The following is a 17,232-nucleotide window of genomic DNA, read 5'->3' as shown; positions in this document are numbered from 1 at the left end:
ATAATATCAGATTTTATGTTATTATTTATTTTATTTTTTAAATAAAAAATCAAAAAATAAATAAAAAAACAGGTCTATTCAGGTCCGAACCCGGACCGGACCTGATTTTTCAGGTCTAACCCGGAACCGGACTTGTTGAATCAGGTCCGGTCTCCGGTCCTCAAATTTCCCTGATTCAGGTCCCGGTCCCAACAGGCCCGGTCCGGTTTTGGACCGGTGTACAACCCTATATGCAAGAATGCAATTAATATTTCCATAGTGTGGACTCATTTAGTATCTGCCCGTTGTTGTTGGATATCTAATTAGACTATTTTAAATATATTAAAGTTAAAAAAAAAAAAAAAAAAAAAACTCGTTTAATATATATAGAGAGTATGATGATGATCCATGCTTCCCTAGTTGACAACGTCCTTAGTTCCAACCCACAAAAGTCCACGAACACTATAACGTGTAGAGTATTTTGACCGCCATTAAACAATTAAGAAAAGTCTGAAAGTTAGTCAAAGTTATATAATTAAATAAATACATAAGAAGTAACACATGATAATACAAAATTGATACATTAAAGGATATGTAGTTCCGTTAGTACTAGTCTAAAGTCAGTTGTATATCCACACTATCACTAACCATTTTTTAGAGAGAAAAAGTGAAGAAAGAAATGGCGAACCAGTTGGGAAGTCTAATGGAGACGATAAAATCGAAGGTGAATTATGCATTGAAGAGGAAGAACAAGTCAAAGAAGCCTTACTTGAAGATGGATAAAAGCGCCAGTGTTAAGGTGGAAATTCGCAGTAGAAAAGCTCGTCAACTTATTGATAAAACGCTTAAAGCCGCTGATCAACCCAACAAGTTAAGCCTTTAGATCGACTTAATCGATCTCTTTAATTTGTTATTTATCGATCGTAATTCAAATTATATCATGTCGTATATATATATATATATATATATATATATATATATATATATATATATATATATATATGTATATATATATATATATATGTATATATATATATATATATATATATATATATATATATATATGTATTCATCAATAGATATAGTTTGGTGTAATAATTCAACTAGGATCGAATTGAATAACAACCTGTCTCCGATAACTTGATAATAACAGGGTTTCCAGATATATGTATATTTCTTTCTTTTCTGTTTTTATTTTTAATGAATTATTAATTGTTCATCTTCTCAATACAATGAGGCAAAATACCAACAATTTCCGAAAACTAGGTTCTTTTTATCCGGAGTATATACGAATACTACCTCCGTTAAATATGTGCAATTTTTGGGTATTGTTTGTGAGATATAAAAAATTTAAGATTTGCACATAATATATGTAACGGCGATATTACTTTAATTTATGTCTCACATAATAGTATATGTACTCCGTATATGTGTAAAATATTTTAAAAACGCATGTTACTTGTGTATAAGTGTTACTACGGTAGTAATCAACTAGGTTCTGTAGTTGATAATTAAATTTTGGTAGGCTCCGTTGTTTATTGAAATTATACGAGAATTGACTAGTTTGCGGAGAGTTGCAATGCAATTGTTGTACGAGTATTACATTTCTCAAAATAAAAAAGGAGGCAAGAAAAAACCACACATCATTCACAAACTTATTGCTATTGTACTATTAATCTATTATGGAATCTTAATTTATTACAGTACCTTACAAAATGGAGTTTATATTCTTCGATTAATTATGTACTCTGTATAAATCGACACCATCTAATAACGCCCAACAGCCCCAACCCATAGTGTTGGTGGACTTGCTTCCACCCGCGTGAGTTCCCTCTTTCTATTGGTTTTTCGCGTCACCATTTCTTTACAAAAATTTAAGGTCACCATTTCTTTACAAAAATTTAAGTTTGGCAAAGTTGTTTCGCCATGCTTAGCCCATGCTATACGCTATACCTCCATGGATCAAACCTTTTGGACCGTTGTTTTGGTTGTTTTGAATATTTGGGTTTGTCATATGTGAAGTTTTTTGGGACTTTCTAATACCTAAAATTAGATCTTTTGATCCCATCCCAAATTTCCAAGGGTTAACGTACTAAAGAGCTCCTCTTATTGATGATTCGCGAATACTTTGACTAAAATATCATAGTAGTACCAAGGGAAAACATATTTCCATATTACAATCATATCAGAGGCATCTTCGGCCTTTATGAAACTTTTACAGATGAAGTTATTGTCAATTGTAAATTCATCAATAAAAAATACTCCATACGATGTAATACGCTTATGGTAGAAAAAAAAATGCTACTAGTTACATTATTGTCCAAATGAAGTGGAATAACATAAACAGAATAAACTTGCAAAACCCAAAAGGTTCGCATCATAGAGGATAGTGTGACACCCATCTATCGAACATTTCAGAGCATTCTCTGCGGTAGTATTCTGCAGCTGTATGACCTCCACCCTGAACATTCATTCAAATTGAATTATAAGTCATCTATTCTCGTAAACTAAGCTGCCAAGACTTATACTTAAGTAAATTTTTGCGGCCAAAATGTTAAGAGAGCTGTTCTGAATCCAATATGATCATTTACATGCTGAGATGTCACGAGTAATGTGTATAATTTACCTTCACGGTTGCATATGTCAGATAATAAGCTGAGTTCTTTTCATATTTCCTTGTATACCTATCACATTTCAACATTTAATAAGAACTTTGTAAACTTATTGAAGCAAAGCCAAGGTAGGAAAACTAAAGCTCAGATTATTTACCCTCCAACTTGAGCATCAACAAACCATGGACGCCATTTGTCTGAAAGAGTTAGATTGGCGGAATTTTTGATGGACTTTATCCATTCCACGACTCCAACAAATGTAACAACCATGTCTCGGTCACCACTAGTTAACGCAGAAAATGGACAACTAGTAAGCAAAATCATTCATGCCAAAGGACACTCAAGAAGTCAAGATTCAAGCTAGGATATGATTACCTGTATACTAGTAGCCTCAGGTTATAGTTGGTGAGGTTTTGATGAACTTGAATAACACTTGGTATATTTTTCGTGTATGATATAGTCTGGTTACACCTACTCCATTGGCTTACCATTCCCTACTTGCATAATAGTCACATATTAGAAAATGTATTTTCATGAATCTATTTTATTCATGAAACATTTTATTGAGCTTATGCTGCAGGATAAAAACATTAAAATCTTAATTCTTGATATAAACTGTTAATGTAGTGTATAGCCTAAAAAGTCAGTTTGTTCTAAAATGATTTATTTACTGCCACAAAATTAAAGAAACATGATACCTTGCGGATGTGCAAGGCATCCTGGACTGCTTCATCATTTGCCCAGGTATCTGACAGAGTATAATTGAAATCCTGCAACACGATTAGGCATCTAGAAATCAGCAAAAGAAAGATTGAACGATTGAAAGAATTAATAAATGCTAAAAGAGGGATTAGCAAGGAAAATACCCGGCACCAAAGATTTGAAGCTTGAGGGACCGAAAGAATGAATTCATTGGGATCCTCCTGAAGAGATCTTCTAGTCCACCTATCATCAAGCGGGCTACCAAGTGTACATTTTGGCTCCAGAATCTGATTTGGCCATATACCCCTGACACACTGTGGAAAGAACAATTTTTTCACAACCTAGATTTTTATGACATCAAAGCTCCTTTAAAAGCATTCGTAATCAAAATTATTCTTAGCTATTGATATTTTACAAACCCTCTCATAATCATCAAGAGCAAGGACACATTGTGTGTTATCTGGATCCACATCTACATAGTTCTTTTTGCAGTACTTCTTGGCATTCTGCATGGTGAAGGACAGAAAGAACTTAATTACAAACTGTGGCAGTAATTAATATTCACCATTTTTCTCCCTCTATTCAAAAAAAAGAGCCACTCTAGCTTTGCCTGTTCATACTCCCACCATACCTTTGTTCATTTCACCTTGATAAAAATAACCTTATTTTAACAAGGAGTTTGGTCTATAAATTCAGATAATAGGGGCTGTTAAGTTCAGACAAGGGCTTTTCAAAGGAAAAGAACGAAGCATATATCTCACAAAAGGGGAGTGCAACAAGCTAAGATCTAGAATGATCACAACTAATAACCATTTAATGTTAAAGTCATTTACATTAAAAGTAATATCTGATATGAGTGCCATCCTATGAGCGAACTCTACTTTTGAATTTGCATCAATGAAACCATCTGTATTCGGGCTTCCCACTAAATATCCCTTCAATATCAAAACGAATCAGAGATTATACCTACAATTGCTTGATTTATTTCATTAGAAGCAAGTATCCATATGATTCTCTGGTAATATCACCTTAAGGTTTAAGTGTGGCTGCACTCCAGCTTCATTACCTGTCAGAAGTATTTCAGTTTGCCTCACAAATTTCAGGTAACAGATGATGAAAAAGCGATTTAGCTATTTAAGCAATAATGAGTAATAAAGAACTACGTTTATTAAAGTACCTTTTATTACTAATTGTGTGATCAGTGGAACAATAATTCCAGAGTATCCATCACCACCCACAAAGAATGGAACATCAAGATATTGAGGATTTTCTACAACCCACTGCATCAGGAGTTCGGAAGATTTAGCTTTCTTCGTTTGAGTCATGTTTACCAACTTAAATCTACTAGCATTATCTCGGTTTAATACTATAAAATTTTATCAGTATTTTCTAGCTGTGACTGTGTAGGATCATAATCACAGATAATCTAGCAAGAAAATCATGTCTACAAGTCCACCTGCATCAAAAATTGATAAGCTTCATCTGCTGCTTTTGTTTCAGAGCTCGGCCATCCCTCTTGAGTTGTTGAGTAGGAAAAGCCTGTTCCAACTGGTGAATCTAGAAATATTATGCTAGCACTCTGCATATACAGCATAAATTCCCGTTTCAGTACTTTTTCAGAAAAGAATATTAGGTAGGAAAATAGAACTTGGCAACTTGGCCTGTACTCCATAACTATCTGTTTTCCTATATCCTCCTTACCTTGGTCCAAGAATGTTCATAAGATCTCAACAGAGGAAGACCTCCTTCTAAAGATGCATCAAGGTCAAATTCTAGTGGTCCTGCCAAATTGTGTACATGCAAAAACGAACTTAGATTACAGACTAATGACAAACAATCCATATACTACTATGACAACTGAGAAGTGGTGTTCATATATAATCTCTAACATGGTACTACTACCAATATTAAGAATAATCAACATAAGTAGATCAATTGTCTAGTGACTTAGCCATATAACAGCAGCTCTTGCAAGAAGATCAAAGCATTGACTAACTTATGATGTATTGAACATAAACCTCAAATGTACTTACCAACCTACGAAGTATCACACAAACTTCAACAATCATACATATGCAGGACTGGCAGCTCAAAACACTAAGTGAGTAGAACAAAAAAAATTAAGGATGAAGTTTTTCGTTCTTCCACGTAAGAGTCAGTAAATTAAGAGGGGCGAATATATGTGAAAAAGAACCAATTTTTAAAAAAGGACCAAAATAAGGTCCATCAGTTGTGTAACATGAGGACATCACAATACAGTACATGGCTCTCAATTGTGAAGTATATAGTTTATATAAAAATAGAAAAGGGCTTTTCACAAATTAAATAAATAAAGTAATTAATTATATATTACAAGCCCAGATTAATCACTGTGATTTGTTTATCACATGGCATTTTATCCTTAAAGGAATTAAGTTGGGAATTCATGATAAAATTCGTGCTGATCGGTGTAATTAATGTTACTTTATACCTAATATTTCTTTTTCTAGCTTCTTGTACGACAATGTTTATCATTTTCCATAAATCAATAGTCCCTCCGTTTCATAACTAGAAGCCTATTTCTAACATTTATTACTCACATAATTAAGAGATATAGGCTACTAATTATGAAGCTGAGGGAGTAAGAAAAAATTCTCAATTTTTACGAAAATATTAGGTAAATGGTTTATCTCAAAATCAACTTGTATTTTCTGGATTGCAAATTGATGAATCTCTCACTCAAGCAAAACATGCAAGATAGGCCCACGACTATTGATAAACATACGTGTAACTTCCTTTTCCACTATTAATTTTCAGGTCATTTATTTTTCCACCAAACAACTATGAGATGAGCAATATAATTATGCCAAATACAGAGTTAACCATTAATTAATTAAGCAATGATTCACGTTTTACATTACTTCATCTGTCTCAATTTAGCTGTCGTACTAATTCAAATTATAACATCAAACAATATATGATTTGCTCTACCAAGATAATCATGAGAATAGATGATAAAAATTACCAATTTCATAAACAAGACTATTCCAAGAAGAACAACCAGGACCTCCAGTAAGCCAAAGAAGTAAAGGGTCTTTCTTTGGATTTCCTTCTGATTCAACAAAGTAGTAGAACATTTCTGAATCTCCCACTTTTATGTATCTATTTTTTTTCACAATTTACAATTTTTTTAGTAGCAGAAAGCTGAATTAAAATGCAAGTTGAAAAAAAAAACAGATAAGATAATTGAATTAAGTTTAGAAATAGAGTTACCCAGTTTGGAGGTTGAAAGGGAGCTTGCCGGAAAATCCAGGGAGATAATCGACGGTCTCGCCGGAGTACGACGGCACCGGCGAGAAGGCGACGGCAAGGAAGAGTAAGATGAACAAATGTATCAGTTGTTTGGATGTGGTCATGGTTTTTTGTTTCAAATTGTCAACTCCTCACTATTGTATAATTACTCCCGTAGCTTTTAGCCTTTTATATGAGGAGGAGAATAGGAGATGCTAGCACTCATGTCGTGTCGTGTTCGAAATTAAATGGGTTAGGAGCCTCAATATTAACTCAACTCATTTATTAAACGCATCGTGTTGTATTAGATTCATTTATCAGTAATTAAAATCGTTGGGAACCTTTAACATTACAAGTAGCTCGTTTTTTTTTGTCCGATTCATATCGTATTATATGAAAAAAAATATTAGTCTTGTTTATACTGGATCAGTCATGTTGTGTTAATTTAGTGTTGTCCTATTGAGAATTTTCACACCAATTCGAATTAAACTTGTTGTGTTGACATAACCCATTTTTTCATGTCCGATTCGTGTTGTGTCGGATTTTACCAGCACTAAATAGGAGTACTCCGTATTATATATTGATAAAGTATGAAGGATGATGTCTTTATGATTACATGACTTTTTTTCCGTTTTCTTAAGAAATTTCAGGACCCATGATTAGACTAATTTATCATGTAGTACTCCATGTCTCCATATACTATTATAGGACCACATGTGTTCCACGAGTCTCATTAATTATTATTTGTTGTGGAAATGCGGAGTAATTTGTTTACGCTAATCTTGATACTTAGCGCTATGAGTATTAAATTTAATTGATTAAATATAAGGTTAATGATAAGTTAAATTTATAGTACTCGTAAGTCTGTAGCATAGTTAAATCACACTATGGAATATCGGTTGGTTAGACTATTATATAATTTTATGATAATCGAGAAAGAGACTTTTTTTTTTATAATATATTTAGAACCATCTTATATATGTATCAATTTTGTTCCTACATTCCACTTCTCTTCAACTTTTACTCTTTAATAATCCATAATTCAACATCAAGATTTAAAACTATATTAACTACTATTGTATATGAAATTTGATGCAAATTGTACATTACTCCGAAAAAAAAAACTAATTTAAAAAAAAATATTAAGAAAAATACAAATGAAATTTTGTAAATCAACCATTTTTATTACTACCTCTATTAATTATTATGTGCGACAATAATATATTTTATGTCTCATAAATAATACCCTCCTTTTGTTGCACATAAACAATGGAGGTAGTAATAATGTTTTATCATTTCATTAGAAAATTCCAAGAAAAAGGAAACTCTTGCTCCTTTCTTTAATCCTCACTGCTGAGTGGTGACTAATCGAAAGAATCAAATCAAACCAACTCCACCAGGCATGTATACACAACGCCACCAAAACCAGGAGAGAGAAACCCAATTTTAAACAATACAAAAAACAATGCGGCCCGACGACGAGCCCGAGATAGCCCGTCCTGGATTGGTGCCGGGCTTGATCGGCGGGCACCGGAAAAAGGGGACCGGAGTTCGAGCCTGGTTGGTGATTGACTCAGTGGGTCAGGCTCAAGTGGTTGAAGCAGGGAAGCACTCTATCATGCGACGAACGGGCCTCCCGGCCCGAGACTTGAGGATATTGGACCCGCTTCTTTCATACCCATCAACTGTTCTTGGAAGAGAGAGAGCGATTGTGATTAATTTGGAGCATATTAAAGCAATTATTACTGCCCAAGAAGTTCTTTTGCTTAATTCTAAAGATCCTTCTGTTACCCCTTTTGTTGAGGAGCTTCAAAGAAGATTAGTGCGTCTTCATCAAGCTACCAAAATTCAGGTTGCCCCTTTTTTTAATGATTGGTTGCTTTTGATTGTGGTTGAGATATGAGGTTTGATTTTTGGGCGTGTTTTTTTGTGATTGATTATCAGTTTTGTGTTGCTATATGTTTCAATTTGGTGTTGGAGTTGAGATATGAGATTTGATTTTTGGGTGTGTTTATTTATTTATTTATTTTTATGATTGATTATCAGTTTTGTGTTGCTATATGTTTCAATTTGGTGTTGGAGTTGATGGTGAATTTAAGTATGTTTATCTAGTTTTTTTTATGGTAATGCTGAATTTATTTATGATATGATTTAAGTGTAATATAGGCATATAGTTTTCCTACAATCAGAAAAATTAAAGCTTGGTAGATTGAGATTGAGAGAAGATTAGGGTATTTATACTTGAATCTCAATAGCTCGGCATAAGCTTAATGGTAGCAAAGAGGCATACTGAGTTGAACAAGTGAAGTATGAAGCATTATGGTAGCGACTTAGTATACTGTTTAGTCATGGATCATGGGATATGTTGAATTTCACTCCCCTTTAGGCTAATCAAGTGCTGGAGTGTCAATTACCGAGTAGATTTGTGGTATGATCAGAGTAAAACATCAAGAGTAATAGACTTGGATTTTATTGAAATCATAAAGGGGCATTGCTAACTCTAGATTTGCTGATACCTCCTTCAAGATTTGTTCAATGAAATTCTCTTGAATTCTGTCATTTAGCTTTTCTGATGTTCCATATGATTGTTAACTGTATCATTTGTCGCTTATCAACTACTAGTCTGTAAATCTCAGTTCATATTTGTGTGTCATCTAGTTATTTCTTTCGAGTTAGAAATCGATACTTAACACTAAGGTTTGTTACTTTGTTTCCCTATGCTAGACTGCTAGTTATTATGTTATACCTTCTAATTCTTCGTCATACACTGGCTATGAAGGATGCTGGAGGTGGGGCAGATAATTCTGAGTGGCGAAATCTATATGACCTTGAGGAGCCCCCAAGCACTGATGTTAGCCCTCCAGATGATCTTTGCGGCTTCCCTCCACGTCAAGGGGTGAGTGATGATAAGAATAACTTGGAGGAAAAGGAAGATTTGAAGAACAGAGATGGAGTGAAGGTCCTTCCGTTTGAATTTATAGCTCTGGAGGCTTGCCTTGAAGCAGCTTGTAGTTCCTTAGATATTGAGGTATACCCAACTAATTTATGTTTAAGAGTGAAATTCTTGTTGATACTGGTTTGTCATTGATTTCTTTCTTTATTATTATTTTTTATTTTTTCGTATTTTTCTTTACTTCATTTTGGTTTGTGGGTTTTGGTTGTTTTTCTATCAGGCGAAGACATTGGAGCAAGAAGCTCATCCAGCCTTGGATAAGCTAACATCAAAAATCAGCACCCTGAACTTGGAACGTGTTAGGCAAATTAAGAGTCGCCTAGTGGCTTTAACTGGGCGTGTCCAGAAGGTACTGTGATTTACCTGGTTGTTTCCTCTGTACCTGTTTGTGAGGAAGTCTGTACATTTTTTCATTCCCAGTCCAGAAGCAACTGTGATTTACTAACAATACAAATTCTTTATAAAATAGTTATTGCCTCTGTTCCGTATTATTTGCAATTATTGCCAAAATGGATACTACACATTTTATGCAACAAATATTTTCTTTCCTTTTAGGTTATCATTTCTCTCTATCTTTCTCCTCATCACCTGCATCAACTTCAATTTTGGAAAATTTCCCTTAATCATGTATTATTCCCGTTAATAGTTTAATTATAGAAAAGCTTTTTCGGATGTAAAAATGAAAGAGGTTGAGGTGCTTCTCTTAATTTTATGTTATCCCAGGAGACCACTTGTGTAGTTGGATCCATCTCTTGTTGCTCTTGACTACATTACAAGAGATTAATGGAATAGCCATATTCGTAGATCGAGCTCCTTCTCGATACTTGAGAGGCTTATAAGCTGGCTATCATGGTTCCAAACCAACTTTTATGGCCCTGGGAACCACTTCCAATTCTTCTACAATTTATTTGATAAATATCCCAAGATTGATTGGAAATCATGTATTATAGCCTTCAATCTTAGGGATTTTTCTACTTTTCTAGATAGAGGATGAGGAGCTATCCTTGTTCTCTTGATAATTCGGGAGGCCACTTAGGAAGGTTGTTCCATCAATTTTGCTTCTTAACTATCCGTTTTGCTTGTTACTAAATTCCATCTTAGGCCTTATTTTGGCTCTCACTAGTGGGCGCATATGGTTCCAAACATCCCTCGTATTGAGATTTTGACACTGAATCCCGAAATCTCCGAAAATGATTTGATTTTGTGTATTAAGTTTTCAATTTAGTCTCCAAAGATTATTTTCGAACCCTGCAATCTTAGGAATCGATGTGTTCCCCATGTTTCTCATGAGAGACTAGCAGACCTATTTGGTGGTCGAAAATAATTAATTCATGCCTTAAATCACATACCTTGGCCATACCTTGCCCTGGCTTGGCTCATGCCCATGCTCTCTGAAATTTCCCCTAAGATAAGCAAAGACTCTACCCTTTATGACAATAATACCATGTATAGGTGTCTGTTTTAGAATGAGGAGTTTTTATGCCTTTTTCCTTGGCATCTTACCCTCGCAACACTTATGCCCAGTCCTTTTACCTTGAGCCGCAGCGCCTATGCCTTAGCCTTGTGTCTATGCAAACAGATACGCTTATTCCCTTGACTGGGGAGCACATCTTTTATATGGCGTGATTCTTCAAGATTTAGCATGGATATGCTAGTGGTTTTATGATGCCCCAGGGAACCTAAGGTTTTGACATCTCCTAGGTTTCGGGGCAATCATGTGGTACTCCTTGTGTGGGTTTTCATATGTTGAGAGTTGCACCCATAATTGTGTGCTATAGCCTTTGTTAATAGTCTTTGGTCAATTGAGTGACTTTCAAGTTTCAACGTTTGGTATATTCATGGGTTTGGTGACTTGTATGTGCTTTTGGTTTGTGGATATTAAACTTGTCCATGAGAATTTTAGAGTTTCTATCCTTGTGGGTCTGACTCGCTGGTCACCTAGTTGCTACTGTTTATGTGCCTCAGCATGGGGTGTACTAAGGGCTTCCCGACTGTAATAATGGAGGACCCATGAAAATCTTTCAGGTGATGCAGCAAGGACAGAGGGAGAAAGGGAGGGCAAGATTTGTGTTGATATAGAAGGGAGTGAGGGGAAGAAACAGAGAAGAAGGAGATGGGGTTTGGATAGATGCAGATCGGGAAGTAGTATTTTTTCATTTAATTAGACATAGGACCCCTATTGGTTTCTTTATTTTCCTGTCCTTCCATTAGATTTCTGCTTTGCCTATTTTTTTCAGGGTGATGGGGGGATTGAGGGAAGCATACTGGAGGTCATGTTATAATTTCGTTAGTGGCGTTTTTCTCTCCTATGAACCAAAGAAGGAAAAGAATGATAACCAGCTGGTTTCAGCTAGCGTGTGCTAAATTTAAGTCTCATGTTAGGGATCTTTTCCTTGGTTACATTTTTTTTTTTTTTAAAGGTCAGTTGCATGCCCATCTAACTTTCTAGCTAATATATGGGACTGTTTGTGATTGTGAAATTGTTTTAGTTCAATAGATACAGTTACTGACGTCACATAATGCTTTATATATGAAATGTAATTTTGGTTATTTCAAATACTAATAAACATGCTCCAAGTCCCCAGGTGAGAGATGAACTTGAGCACCTGCTAGATGATGATGATGATATGGCTGAAATGTACCTAACTGAGAAGCTAGCTGAGCAAAACCTTGATGACTCCTCCGTTTCTTCTGTTAATGAGCATGATTATGCTAGTGATGGAGTCCAAGCTGAAATGGAAGAAAGGTAACTGGCAAAAGGGGCTCTGAAAGATTAATGTTTATTTGTTTTGTTATCTAAAGCATAGATGGATCTCATTCTGACTGTTTCAATTCAAGTCCCTAAATGTTTAGCTTTTTTGTATACTAGGATGCCTGCTGAAATATCGGAAGTTAATGGGGGTTCAGGCAGATATGAAAGTGATGCCAACCCTCAAGACCAATATTTTGGAGTGCCTGCACGACTAGCCAGAAGTGGGACACATACTAGCACGACACACAGTGCCATAAGCAAGCACCTTGATGTGGAGGAGCTTGAAATGCTTTTGGAGGCATACTTTGTTCAGATCGATGGTACACTTAATAAGCTCACTACGGTTTGTAACATACCTTTGGTCTTAAGTTTTTCCTGTTTTCTGTTTCAGTGCACTTACAAATTGACTTTATGCTAGCGTGTTTCGATCTCTTCAAAAATTATGCTTGAACATGATTAACTAGCAGGGAACTGGATAGTATATACTTTGGAGTTTGGAAACAAAAAACATACCTTCTTGTTTTCATGCAAATTTAACTTGATCAGAACATTTTCTGGTGAATTTAATTCCATGCAAAAAAATCAGGTTTTTATTGCGTCTCTAATTTTCTATCCTTGATTTTTGAAGTTGCGTGAGTACGTGGATGACACAGAGGATTACATTAATATAATGCTGGATGACAAACAGAATCACCTTCTGCAAATGGGGGTCATGCTCACAACTGCAACTTTAGTTGTGAGTGCTTTTATTGTTGTTGCTGGTATCTTCGGGATGAATATCCACATCGAGCTGTTCGATCCTGACAAAGCTGGAGATCCGGAATTTCTCTGGACTGTTGGTGGTGGAGCAACAGGTTGTTTAGCCCTTTATGTTATTGCTGTCGCCTGGTGCAAGCACAAGCGTTTGCTAGAGTGATCACACAAGTGGCCATTGCAAGAATGATGTGGTGTAATTGGCTTTGTATAGTTTTGATATGAAATTAAATTTTTACTTAGATGCACTAAACATGTAAATTAGTAAAATAAGCTGTTGTAATCTTGTCGATGGATTTCAACATATATTCATACTGGATTTTGATCTACACAGCTATTATATACAAGTGTCATATATATACTTCCCACTCCATCCAATTGAGAATTTCTCTATTACCAAAAAAAAAATATATATATATACAAAATATCTTTGGGCTTGATGGAACTACATGCTTGGTATCTTTTTTTGGATCTTGCAGCCATGACAATTAACTTAATTATTTTACCCCTCCATTTAGTGAGGTACCTAGTCGATATTATTGCCTTATGTTGGTCCATTATTTCCCAAATTACGACGTTATGGATAATCTTGTGGCCTTAAACATGTAATAATCATCCTTTAGACAAGTTATCTGAAATTTGAGTAAAATTGAGACCAAGCCTACTAGAAAACAATCTTACAAGGAAATAAGTTATCTAGTATATTGCATGAATCCAATCAAAGAAAGATAAAATTAGATATTTGAGTGGCAAGATATGTAGACCACAAAATTCACAACTTCATCCACAGGTGTTTGTAGCCACAGGAAAAGGGTTGAGGCTCCATGCACATAGCACTGCAGAAAAAAGATGATGGCTCTAGCAAGTTATTCTTGCAGATTTGTACCAGATAATGTGAAAGAGCTCCTTGATCGTGGAAAGTCTTTAACAGCAGCAACCGCGAGCACAGCCAGAAGTATAGCAGTCTCCGGCTCTGATATTGGTGGAAGGAGAAGGCTTCTTTTATCCTCAACTGCTGCTGCTTTATTAGCTGTAGCAGCCACTGATGCTAATGACAGCCGGACTGCCCTTCTTCAAAGTAAATATCTATGTTTAACCAACTTCTTTATCATTAATCTTAAATTACTTTAATGATAGTTTATGTATAATCAGAGTATTTGAAGAAGTCAGAGGAGAACAAAGCAAAGAATGACAAAGAGGTAAGACTGATTAAGGTTCCCTTATAAAATTGTTATAATTGATGCTTGATTAATCTCAATTAAGAAGGATCAGCACCAACTTATTGAGTTTACAATTTTGCAGCAATACTTTTAAGCTTAACATTGCCAAAGTTCAAAATTTAGTGTGCTCTCTGTATCACTACCCATTTCAGTTTTTAATTTACAAGTTGTATAATCAACTTAAATCTAGGCACACATTTCTTAATTCTAACATTAATGCTGGATGAATTAGTCCAATAACACTGTTAGATAGCTCCTAATAATCAATATGATTAAGATTAATTATTTTTATAGTATTTAATTTCTTGTCACTATTTACCAATGCAGAGAATGGATGATTACTACAAGCGAAATTACAAAGACTACTTTGGATTTGTAGAGGGCACTTTGAGAGCCAAGGATAAAGAACAACTTTCTGAATCAGAGAGAGGTATACTTGAGTGGCTGGACAAGAACAAGTAATTTCAGTGTATTTCTCGTTATTATTCTGTAAAATTCTGAATTTCGGCAATTTTTATTTTCGTGCGAAAAATAGTCAAAAATTTTAAAAATTGAAGGCTATTATCCACGCTTTTTGAGAAATTTTGGACGTTTTGTGACCCGTTGTCGAAAAGGCTTGAGATTTTAGGGGATACATCTCGGAGTCATATATAATGTCATTTTAAACCTTATATGATCATTATATGAAGTCATAAATGATCGTGGTAGGATTGAGTTTATGAAATCGGTGCTAGTTATAAATCAGTAAATGGCCCGTTTAAAGGCAAATTGGAAGGATCCACCCACCCAATTGGACTCCCAAAGGATATTAGGGACCATGGTAAACATTTCGGCAAGTTTTATTTCCATGCGGAAAAAAAGTCAAAATTTTCAAAAATTTAAGGCTAATAACTATGCTTTTTGAGAAATTTCAAAGGTTTTGGGGCCCGGTGTGGAAAAGAAATGAGATTTTAGGGGATACATCTCGGAGTCATATAATGCCTTTTGGAACCATAAATGATCATTATATGTTGTCATAAATGTTCGTGGTAGACTTGATTTAATGAAATCAGTGCAAGTTGTAAATCGGTAAATTTGCCGTTTACAGGCAAATTGGATGATTCCACCCACCATATTGAATTCCCAGAGGGTATTAAAGACCACGGTAAACATTTCGGCAATTTTTATTTCCATGCGAAAAAAAGTCAAAATTCTCCAAAATTAAAGGCTAATAACTATGCTTTTTGAGAAATTTCGAAGATTTTGGAGCCCGGTGTCGAAAAGAAATGAGATTTTAGGGGATACATCTCGGAGTCATATAATGCCGTTTGGACCATAAATGATCATCATATGTTGTCATAAATGTTCGTGGTAGACTTGAGTTAATGAAATCGGTGCAAGTTGTAAATCGGTAAATTGGCCGTTTAAAGGCAAATTGGATGGTTCCACCCACCCAATTGGACTACCAGAGGGTATTAGGGAACATGGTAAACATTTCGGCAATTTTTATTTTCATGCGAAAAAAGTAAAAAAAATTCAAAATTGAAGGCTAAGATCCACGCTTTTTTAGAAATTTTAGAGGTTTCGTGACCCGGTGTCGAAAAGGCTTGAGATTTTAGGGGATACATATCGGGTCATATAATGCTATTTGGAACCATAAATGATCATTATATGTTGTCATAAATGTTCGTAGTAGGCTTGAGTTAATGAAATCGGTGCAAGTTGTAAATCGGTAAATTGGTCGTTTAAAGGCAAATTGGATGGTTCCACCCACCCAATTGGGCTCCAAGAGGGTATTAGGGACCATGGTAAGCATCTCGGCAATTTTTTTTTTCTTGCGAAATAAAGTCAAAATTTTCCAAAATTAAAGACTAATATCCACACTTTTTGAGTAATTTTGGAGATTTTAGGGTCCGGTGTCGAAAAGTCTTGAAATTCTAGGGAATACTTCTCGGTGTCATATAATGCCGTTTGGAACCATAAATGATTATTATATGTTGTCATAAATGTTCATGGTAGACTTGAGTTGATGAAATTGGTGCAAGTTGTAAATCAGTAAATAGGCCGTTTAAAGGAAAATTGGAAAGTTCCACCCACCCTATTGGACTCCCAGAGGGTATTAGGGACCATGGTAAACATTTCAGCAATTTTAATTTTCGTGCAAAAAAAAGTCAAAAATTTCAAAATTGAAGGCATCCACGCTTTTTGAGAAATTTTGGAGGTTTCGTGACCCGGCGTTGAAAAGGCTTGAGATTTTAGGGGATACTGCTCGGGGTTATATAATGCCGTTTCGAACCATAAATGATCATTATATGTTGTCATAAATGTTCGTGGTAGACTTGAGTTAATGAAATCATTACAAGTTGTAAATCAATAAATTGGCCGTTTAAAGGCAAATTGAATGGTTCCACACACCCAATTGGACTCTTAGAGGATATTAGGGACCATGGTAAAAATTTCAGCAATTTTTATTTTTCGTGCGAAAAAAAGTCAAAAAATTTCAAAATAGAAGGCTAATATTCACGCTTTTTGAGAAATTTTGGAGGTTTCGTGACCCGGTGTCGAAAAGACTTGAGAATTTAGGGGATACATCTCGAGGTCATATAATGCCGTTTGGAACCATAAATGATCATTATATGTTGTCATAAATGTTCGTGGTAGACTTGAGTTAAAGAAATCGGTGCAAGTAGTAAATCGGTAAATTGGTCGTTTAAAGGCAAATTGGATGGTTCCACCCACCCAATTGGGCTCCAAGAGGGTATTAGGGACCATGGTAAGCATCTCGGCAAATTTTTTTTTCTTGCGAAATAAAGTCAAAATTTTCCAAAATTAAAGACTAATATCCACACTTTTTGAGTAATTTTTGTGATTTTAGGGTCCGGTGTCGAAAAGTCTTGAAATTATGTGGAATACATATCAGGGTAATATAATGCCGTTTGGAACCATAAATGATCATTATATGTTGTCATAAATGTTCTTGGTAGACTTGAGTTAATGAAATCGATACAAGTT

At 35.1% G+C, this 17,232-nt stretch overlaps 4 protein-coding genes across 5 annotated transcripts; 3 read left to right on the top strand and 1 right to left on the bottom strand.

Annotated features, from left to right (window-relative positions):
• Nucleotides 1–555: 555 nt before the first annotated feature.
• On the top strand, nt 556–921 carry LOC110684952. The gene has a single exon (XM_021861398.1). The coding sequence runs from the start codon at nt 659–661 to the stop codon at nt 860–862; it is 204 nt and encodes a 67-aa protein (XP_021717090.1). The 5' UTR covers nt 556–658; the 3' UTR covers nt 863–921.
• Nucleotides 922–2,125: 1,204 nt separating this feature from the next.
• Nucleotides 2,126–6,784, bottom strand: LOC110685000 (serine carboxypeptidase-like 18). 2 transcript variants are annotated; one of them, XM_021861453.1, is made up of 14 exons: nt 6,546–6,782; nt 6,298–6,434; nt 4,995–5,074; nt 4,750–4,872; nt 4,471–4,573; nt 4,322–4,359; nt 4,127–4,228; nt 3,713–3,799; nt 3,458–3,607; nt 3,290–3,361; nt 2,967–3,085; nt 2,749–2,874; nt 2,606–2,663; nt 2,126–2,440 (listed from the first exon to the last, which is right to left on the bottom strand). In XM_021861453.1, exons 1-14 carry the CDS (start codon nt 6,686–6,688, stop codon nt 2,357–2,359), a joined length of 1,422 nt encoding a protein of 473 aa, XP_021717145.1. In that variant the 5' UTR covers nt 6,689–6,782; the 3' UTR covers nt 2,126–2,356. The 2 variants fall into 2 exon arrangements, with proteins under 2 accessions (XP_021717145.1, XP_021717146.1); XM_021861454.1 differs by lacking the exon at nt 4,127–4,228 and having other exon boundaries at nt 6,546–6,784.
• A 1,069-nt stretch (nt 6,785–7,853) lies between these two features.
• On the top strand, nt 7,854–13,399 carry LOC110684999 (magnesium transporter MRS2-3-like). The gene is made up of 6 exons (XM_021861452.1): nt 7,854–8,415; nt 9,343–9,591; nt 9,737–9,865; nt 12,102–12,262; nt 12,386–12,611; nt 12,897–13,399. Exons 1-6 carry the CDS (start codon nt 8,029–8,031, stop codon nt 13,182–13,184), a joined length of 1,440 nt encoding a protein of 479 aa, XP_021717144.1. The 5' UTR covers nt 7,854–8,028; the 3' UTR covers nt 13,185–13,399.
• A 261-nt stretch (nt 13,400–13,660) lies between these two features.
• On the top strand, nt 13,661–14,985 carry LOC110684951. The gene is made up of 3 exons (XM_021861397.1): nt 13,661–14,099; nt 14,174–14,220; nt 14,569–14,985. The coding sequence occupies exons 1-3, from the start codon at nt 13,871–13,873 to the stop codon at nt 14,701–14,703; spliced, it is 411 nt and encodes a 136-aa protein (XP_021717089.1). The 5' UTR covers nt 13,661–13,870; the 3' UTR covers nt 14,704–14,985.
• The last annotated feature ends 2,247 nt before the right edge of the window (nt 14,986–17,232 follow it).

Source organism: Chenopodium quinoa, unplaced genomic scaffold (genome assembly GCF_001683475.1).
Source record: "Chenopodium quinoa cultivar QQ74 unplaced genomic scaffold, ASM168347v1, whole genome shotgun sequence".
In the NCBI taxonomy this organism is placed as follows: Eukaryota; Viridiplantae; Streptophyta; class Magnoliopsida; order Caryophyllales; family Amaranthaceae; genus Chenopodium; species Chenopodium quinoa.
Note: the sequence above shows the minus strand (reverse complement) of the source record. Positions and strands in the feature narration are given on the sequence as shown.

Excerpts from the sequence above, each read along its gene's own strand:
- LOC110684951 (XM_021861397.1), top strand. The coding sequence starts at position 13,871 with ATGATGGCTCTAGCAAGTTATTCTTGCAGATTTGTACCAGATAATGTG. Across the intron at positions 14,100-14,173 it reads CCGGACTGCCCTTCTTCAAA|AGTATTTGAAGAAGTCAGAG; the intron begins GTAAATATCTAT and ends ATGTATAATCAG. Across the intron at positions 14,221-14,568 it reads AAGCAAAGAATGACAAAGAG|AGAATGGATGATTACTACAA; the intron begins GTAAGACTGATT and ends TTACCAATGCAG.
- LOC110684999 (XM_021861452.1), top strand. The coding sequence starts at position 8,029 with ATGCGGCCCGACGACGAGCCCGAGATAGCCCGTCCTGGATTGGTGCCG. Across the intron at positions 8,416-9,342 it reads ATCAAGCTACCAAAATTCAG|GATGCTGGAGGTGGGGCAGA; the intron begins GTTGCCCCTTTT and ends CTGGCTATGAAG. Across the intron at positions 12,263-12,385 it reads CAAGCTGAAATGGAAGAAAG|GATGCCTGCTGAAATATCGG; the intron begins GTAACTGGCAAA and ends TTTGTATACTAG.
- LOC110685000 (XM_021861453.1), bottom strand. The coding sequence starts at position 6,688 with ATGACCACATCCAAACAACTGATACATTTGTTCATCTTACTCTTCCTT. Across the intron at positions 5,075-6,297 it reads TAGTCTTGTTTATGAAATTG|GACCACTAGAATTTGACCTT; the intron begins GTAATTTTTATC and ends ACAATTTGGCAG. Across the intron at positions 4,229-4,321 it reads AGCCACACTTAAACCTTAAG|GGATATTTAGTGGGAAGCCC; the intron begins GTGATATTACCA and ends TTGATATTGAAG.
- LOC110684952 (XM_021861398.1), top strand. The coding sequence starts at position 659 with ATGGCGAACCAGTTGGGAAGTCTAATGGAGACGATAAAATCGAAGGTG.